This window comes from Argentina silus, assembly GCF_951799395.1.
Source record: "Argentina silus genome assembly, chromosome: Y".
NCBI classification, from domain to species: Eukaryota; Metazoa; Chordata; class Actinopteri; order Argentiniformes; family Argentinidae; genus Argentina; species Argentina silus.
In genome coordinates, this window is record NC_139654.1 from 47,999,231 (window position 1) to 48,007,287 (window position 8,057).

The window sequence follows — 8,057 nt, forward strand, 5'->3', positions numbered from 1 at the left end:
GGTGTGTCCCGAGAAGAAAGATGCATTTAATGCCGTAAGTCTGTCGGCGAGTACAATCACCAGACGCGTTGAAGAAATCGGGAGTAATGTATATGCCCAGCTGCAGCAGAAGACGAAAGAATTTGACTTTTTTTCATTAGCACTGGATGAGAGCACGGACGTGCAGGACACAGCGCAACTGCTCATTTTTATTCGTGGAGTTAGCGCAAACTTTGAGATATGCGAGGAGCTGGCAGCCCTCCAAAGTCTCAAAGGGACTACAACGGGAGAGGATATTTTTGACAAAGTGTGCCAAACCATGGAGGAGTTGGACCTGGACTGGTCAAAGCTGGCTAGCATCACGACTGACGGGGCTCCTAGCATGGTGGGCGAAACTCGCGGTCTAATAGGACGCATGAACCGGGAGTTGGAAAAAAGGGGTCTCACCGCCCCGCTACGAGTCCACTGCCTAATTCACCAGCAAGCACTGTGCTGCAAAGTGTTGACGTGGGATTCTGTAATGAAGGTTGTGGTGTCGTGCATAAACTTCATCAGAGCAAAGGGACTTAAACACAGGCAGTTCCAAGAATTCCTGTCTGAACTGGAGTCTGCGCACGGAGATGTGCTGTACTACACAGAGGTCCGATGGCTGAGCCGGGGCAGAGTTTTGAGGCGTTTTTACGAGCTGCTACCCGAAATTAACGCATTTCTTCATTTAAAAGACAAAACGGTCCCAGAGCTGATCGACCCAGAATGGAAATGGCACCTCGCATTTTTAACAGACGTGACAGAAATACTTAACAGCCTTAACTTGCAGCTACAAGGCGAGGGGAAACTCATTTGCGACATGTATTCACACATAAAAGCATTTGAGGTGAAATTAGCGCTGCTTTTGGAACAAGTGAAAAAGCGCAACTTCGTCCATCTCCCTGCTACCCAAAACCTGTCGACAGAGAACCCAGCGGTCCCGTTCCCAGCTGAAAAGTGCGTGGAAGCACTGGAAATGCTGAAGGCGGAGTTCGGTGTGCGATTCAGTGAACTACATGTTCATGCAAAAGAAATCCGTCTTTTTCAGAACCCCTTTGTTGCCGACATTGATGAAGCCCAGCCTTCATATCAGTTTGAGTTGGCTGAGTTACAGAACTGTGATGTTCTGAAAGACGCATTCAAGCCCAACAGTCTCATTGACTTCTATGCCGCCCTCCCAAACGACACGTACCCTAACATCAAAAAACACGCAATGAAAATGTCCACAGTTTTTGGCAGCACGTATATCTGCGAGAAAACCTTTTCACGCATGAAACTGCTGAAAACTCCGATGAGATCAAGATTGACAGATGAACATTTGCATCAGTGCTTGAGACTGGCTGTAACTAGAATGGAACCTGATATTCAACTTCTCACCAGCCAGATGCAGGCCCACAGTTCACACTGATGAACATACATAGGTAAGCTCACTTTTCTGACTTGAATGAGTCATTCTGAGCATAAACAAATATAATCATAATAAAATCTACTGGGATAAAATCCATCTTTACAACCATACTGGTAGTGAAATGTATTGTGCTGTGTAGGTGCTGTATCACTTAGTTCAGTTTCTCAACCTGCTTCCTTTGTGGTTTTCACAGGGAAGTTGATGAGAGAGAGCTGCAAACAGCGGTGTCTACAAGCCTACTGGAACCTACAAAAGGATTATAAGGAAGGAACACAAGAACTTTAAGAGACTGCTCATATGTGTCAGAGAGATTCTGCTCTGACAACTGAGCTGAACTTTTATCTGTTAAGATTGTGCATGGCACAACAGAAAGTTAATGTTCCATGGCTTTTTTTTCTATGAAGAACCCAGAGAGAGTTATTTAGTTATTATTTATTTCATAAATAGTGTTATTTATTTCCAGTTTTTTTCTGTGAAGAACTCAGAGAGGGTTATTTAGTTATTATTTATTTCATTAATAGTGTTATTATTTATTTCCTGACTTTTTTTCTGTAAAGAACCTGGAAAGGGTTATTTGGTTATGTGTGGCTTTCTGGAAAACAATAAATTTTTTAAGCACCCCTACGATCGTCACACTTTTTCTGTTACAAACTGACACCGGCCCCCCATCAGAGAAGGGAAAAGTTATGTGGCCCTCACAGGAAAAAGTTTGGGGACCCCTGCACTAGACTAACGAACCACATGACAACACCTTGCCCGTCCACCGCAACGGAGCCTCAGGTTGTGGGAAGTGTCCGCACTGTCTGCATAAAAAAAGGACGATTTCATTCGCGTACTCAACGCTGGCAAGGTGACCCATCTGCTGAAGCGGCGACGCAAGACACTTTGATTGAGTCGTCCGAGCTGGTGAAAGGCTAAATCAGAGGGCTCGTCCGGGATTTGAACCCAGGACCTCTCGCATGGTCTAATGGTTAGCACTCAGAACTCTGAATCCTGTGATCTGAGTTCAAATCTCAGTGGAACCTGTGGACATATCATGTTTCTTTAAAAGAACAGTATCTGTGCAGGTCCGAGAGTGTTTTGCCTGATTGGAGGGTTTCTCATAACCATGACAAGGTATCCATTGCTACAAGAACAACTCCACTCTGGTGGGACTTGAACCCACAACCTTTGCTTCCCTACCACTGAGAAGCCTAGAAGTCCAATGTGCTATATGCGCTAAAACTGTTAAAAATAATAATAAAGCAGAGCTTGAAGATGGCTTTTGCTGTGAGTGCAAGCAGAAGTGTAAGTCACCGCTGGGATTCGAACCCAGGATCTCCTGTTTACTAGACAGGCACTTTGACCAACTAAGCCACAGCGCCTGCACAAAGTCTTCACAACCCATTTGTCAGTAAACTTGCAAATCCAAATCAGATTCGATGGCGGAAGCCCATCCTGGCAAACCAGAGACGATATGACAGTGGGGAGAGTCTATCAAAATCAGGACGTCCCTGGGTGGGCTCGAACCACCAGCCTTCCGGTTAACAGCCGAACGCGCTAACCAATTGCGCCACAGAGACCTGCCGAAGTTGCCTCTCAATGGCAAAACATTTTTTTAGAACAACGGCAGCAAAAGGAAAGAAGACGATGAGGCTGTTTCAAAATAAACCCTGCCAGAGGTCATCTGTACAGTGGAACCTCGAGATACGAATTTAATCCGTTCCGAGACTTCCTTCGTAAGTCTAAACATTCGTATCTCAATTTAAAAAAAAAAAGGGTTCGTGTGCAGGTGGCTGCCAGTTCTCGCGCGCGGCTGCCACTTCTCGCGAAAAAAAAGGATTCGTATCTCAAATTTTCATTCGTATCTCAGAGCACAAATTTTACGAAATTTCAATTCGTAACTCAAAACATTCGTATATTGGGGCATTCGTATCTCGAGGTTCCACTGTATTAAGAAGCAAACAGAATCAAGCGACTCTGGTGGGACTCGAACCCACAACCTTTGAATCCTTATCACTGAGAAGCCTAGAAGTCCAATGCCCTATCCATTGCGCCACAGAGCCTGAGTGAAAGTAGGAAAGTAATCTCTCCCCTGTAACCAAAAAGTCAAAAACTGTTAAAAATAATAATAAAGCAGTGCGTGAAGATGGATTTTGCTGTGAGTGCAAGCAGAAATCTGAGGCACCGCTGGGATTCGAACCCAGGATCTCCTGTTTAGAAGAAGGCTGTTTCAAAATAAACCCTGCCAGAGGTCACCTGTATTAAGAAGCAAACAGAATCAAGCGACTCTGGTGGGACTCGAACCAAGCTGACAAAGAAGCATGGCTGTGCGACGAGGATGGGATTTGAACCCACGCGTGCAGAGTACAATGGATTAGCAGTCCATCGCCTTAACCACTCGGCCACCTCGTCCTACGCTCCTGTTGGCCCGGTAGCCCTTTCCACCGGATACTTAAAGCCAGGACGTGAGGAAAGCCTTTTCAACAGTGGAATTTGGCTGCTACCTGGGGAAACATTTGTTGAAACTTTGAGCCAAAGGACTTTCATTTGGTGGACCCAGCTTGTGAAAGGTTTCGTCAAAGGGCTCGTCCAGGATTTGAACCCAGGACCTCTCACACCCAAAGCGAGAATCATACCACTAGACCAACGAACCGTCTGACAACACCTTGCCCCTCCACCGCAACGGAGCCTCAGGTTGTGGGAAGTGTCCGCACTGTCTGCATAAAAAAAGGACTATTTCATTCGCGTACGCAACGTTGGCAAGGTGACCCATCTGCTGAAGCGGCGACCCAAGACACTTTGATGGAGTCGTCCGAGCTGGTGAAAGGCTGAACCAGAGGGCTCGTCCGGGATTTGAACCCGGGACCTCTCGCACCCTAAGCGAGAATCATACCCCTAGACCAACGAGCCACCTACTAATGGATGCCCCTCCCTCGCAATGGAGCCTCAGGTTGGGGGATGTGTCCACCCTGTCGGCAAAAAGCAGGGAGTTTACTTCCACTGTGTTTGCATTGTTGTAAAAATTTTCTCGCCCCCCACCACCCCCCTCCCTTTTTTACTGAGTAATCCAGGCCATGAAATAAAAGTGACAACAAAGACCCTGCAAAATGTTGAAATGGTGAGTCCTGGAGGGCATATGAATGTGGTGGTCGTGAATGGTCATATCATTGTTGCGGTCCTGCCTGGTCTCATGAGTGCATTGGTGGTATAGTGGTGAGCATAGCTGCCTTCCAAACAGTTGACCCGGGTTCGATTCCCGGCCAATGCAAGTTAAGCGTCCTTTTCCCGAGGGGCCCATGCCTGCGTATCCAAAGGCGCAAGAATGACACTTCAGTCTCGTTGAAAGCGTCGGTTCGAACCCCGCATCGGTTGAAGCTGTCTCTGTGCTCAAAGAAGTTGTTGGACGACGTCCATCTGAATGTGGTCTCCGAAGCATGTGCCGCACGCTTTACATTGTTTCTCCACCTCCTCTGTTTCCACGCCTACGGTCGTCCAGGCTGGCAAAGAAGCATGGCTGTGCGGCAAGAATGAGATCGGAACCGACTCGTACAGAGCACAATGGATTAGCAGTCCATCGCCTTAACCACTCGGCCACCTTGTCCTACTCTCGTGTTGGCCCGGTAGCCCTTTCCACCGGATACGTACAGCCAGGACGTGAAGAAAGGCTTTTAAACAGTGGAATTTTGCTGCTACCTGGGGAAACATCTGTTGAACCATTGAGCCAAAGGACTTTCACTTGGTGGACCCAGCTTGTGAAAGGTTTCGTCAAAGGGCTCGTCCGGGATTTGAACCCGGGACCTCTCACACCCAAAGCGAGAATCATACCACTAACTGCAGATTTTTCCCCCGAGTTGAAGCAGGGTGACGCGAAGTACTTTGCGCGCTTCTTCTCACAGGGCAGTGCCATCTTGTTTTTACCCTCGTGCGTTCCATGGTGAACGAGCTATGAGATCCCTCTAGCTCAACGAGCGGTGACCACATACGGGACCTCCAGTTACACACATAGTCCTGTTGACCACCACGTATAAAGCTGGGAGCTGATAAACGTGGTGTCAATTTCCCTGCAATATAGGTCTAGTCATTGCTTAAGCAATTCACTAGCCCTATTAACCACCACGTATAAAGCTGAGGATACACTAAGGTTGAGAGCTATCTTGCCTGGTGCACTGTTATCATACACAGTGTCTTCTCCCCTCCACAGTAACCCAAGTATGGTTTTTCACTGTGTGGAGTGCAATGCGCGCATGCACGCTGAGGACGCACACATTACCTGTATGTGCTGTCTTGGGCTGGACCACGCACGCTGGGCAGTGGAAGACCCCCTCAGCTGCATGTCCTGCGAAGTGCTAGGAGAACGGCTGTGTGTGGCTCGCCTAGAGAGAATGAAGGCCTTAACCTCCCAGAGACCGGATGACCGCCTCCCCCCCTGTGGTACGGTGCGTCGTCGGCAGAGTTCCACTCCAGCTGCTTTGGGCACCCCCCCTGCCAAGCGGCACACGGAGGAGGAATTGGACCGCCTCGAACGTAGGGAAACTGACTTGCGCGAGGCAGTGAGCGCTTTGGAAGAGGAAGACGACGACTCTCTTTCTCTTCACGCTCCAGACGACCTGGATGTTGGCGACAGTGCCTCGGTGCTGCTACAGCGCTACAAACGCGCTAGGTTCGCAGCACCATCAACCGCTGGATCTGTAGCGCCCTCAAACGCTGGCAGCGCTGCTTCAGAAGGACCACCGGTGGTTACAGAAGCGACGTGTGCTCTCCTGGCGAAGGTGGCTGTCTCCCTTGGCCTCAAGTGGGAGGAGCCAGCCTCTGACAAGCTGCTCATCCCCACCTGTCCCCAGTTCGCGGTGGCATTCCGTGAATACTGGACCAGGATGCAGGGGCGCTTCCGCCCCTCCAGGGATACCAGGCCATGGACCCTCATTGCGGACCAAGAGCCCTTGGGGATCAACAGATATCCCACAATGGATGACATGGTGGCGGCTATGATCCTCCCTGATAAGGAAATCATCGGCAAGGTGCGCAGCTTAAGCCAGGACCCGAGAGACTCAGTGACCAGCTCCTGAGTTCTACTTTCAGCGTCCTCTCCTCCATGGCCCGCCTTACGAACGCGGCCATGCTGCTCAGCTCCTACCTGGCCCGCCTAATCCCTACTCTCCCAGGAGGAAGCCAGGGCCTTGTCGACGAGGCAATGGAAGTGTCCAGGTTGCTCGGTCTGCTGCAGACAGACTTGGCGCGAGCTAATGGCCAAGCCATAGCTTCAGTTGTGTCCTCGCGCCGCCACCTTTGGCTGTCTCAGTCCAAGCTGCCGCTGCCGGTCCAGAAGACCTTCATGGGGCTCCCCCTCACACCTTTGGGCCGGGGGTTGATGCTATACTGCAGCAAACGGCGAAGCTACGCAAAGACAGGGAGACTTTGCAGCAGTTCATGACCACGTCGCGCCCCAGACCTGCTCCTCAGACGACCTGGCAGCCGAGGTACACACTCCCGCCTGGGTCCCAGCAGCGCCTCTGGCCTCCTCCCCCACCGCCAAGCCAGCCTCCGAGGCAGCGGAATGGTAACCAGGGGAATGTAAACCAGCAGCGCCGCCAGCGGCGCGGTGGCCCCCCTCCAGGACGCGGACGACCTGCGGCTAAGAAGGGTGGCCCCCAGCAGTCTTCCTGACATGTTGGCCACCGGCTTCGGCCGCTTCTCCCAGGCCCAAAGGGCAAACTGGGTGGAGCGAGTGGAGTCCCCTTGGGTGCTGAATACAATCCTGAGGGGTTACAAACTCCAATTCCGTCGCCGGCCACCGCCCTACCGGGGCATTCGGATCACTACAGTATCCAACCGTTCAAAGAAGGAGGTCCTCCGGTTGGAGATAGCCTCACTTCTCAGCAAGGGTGCTGTAAAGAGGTTAGAGCCATCAGAACGGCTCAGTGGATTCTACTCCACGTATTTCATTGTGCCAAAGAAGGATGGCGGCTGCCGTCCTATCCTGGACCTGCGCGCCCTCAATTGTTGCTTGAAAGAGCTGAAGTTCAAAATGCTCTCGCCAGCACGCGTGTTACAGGCCATCTCCAAGGGTCTATGGTTCACCACGCTCGACTTGAAGGATGCATACTTCCATGTTCCCGTTCACCCAATTCACAGGAAGTACCTCCGGTTTGCCTTCGAGGGAGTGGCCTACGAGTTCCAGGTCCTCCCCTTTGGGCTCTCACTGGCGCCGCGTACCTTCACCAAGTGTATGGACGCAGTTCTGGCGCCTCTGTCCTCCCAGGGACTTCAGGTTCTGAACTACCTGGACGACTGGTTGGTTTGCGCCCCATCGAGAGAGCAAGTTACCAGGGACACCAGAATCCTGTTGAGCCACATCCAGGATCTGGGTCTCACCTTGAACAGACGGAAAAGTCACCTGAACCCCTCTCAGGAGGTGACCTTTGTCGGGATCTCAATGGACTCGTCTCTTATGAGAGCATGCCTCCCTCAAGAGAGGGTCGCAAAAATCCTGTCCTTCCTCGACCGTTTCCAGCTTGGACGAACTGTATCCGTTTTGGAGTGCCAGCGACTGCTCGGCCTACTGACGGCGGCTTCGCTGTTGGTCCCGTTGGGCCTTCTCCGTCTCAGACCACTGCAACGGTGGTTCAACTCCCACAGACTGCATCCAAAGCTACACAAACAC

General features: G+C 50.9%; 1 protein-coding gene across 1 annotated transcript; it reads left to right on the forward strand.

The window, feature by feature from the left end:
• The first annotated feature begins 210 nt into the window (after positions 1-210).
• LOC310823774 (general transcription factor II-I repeat domain-containing protein 2-like) lies at positions 211-2,029 on the forward strand. Its single transcript, XM_083696624.1, has 2 exons — positions 211-1,427; positions 1,608-2,029. Exon 1 carries the CDS (start codon positions 299-301, stop codon positions 1,412-1,414), a length of 1,116 nt encoding a protein of 371 aa, XP_083552750.1. The 5' UTR covers positions 211-298; the 3' UTR covers positions 1,415-1,427; positions 1,608-2,029.
• Positions 2,030-8,057: the final 6,028 nt, after the last annotated feature.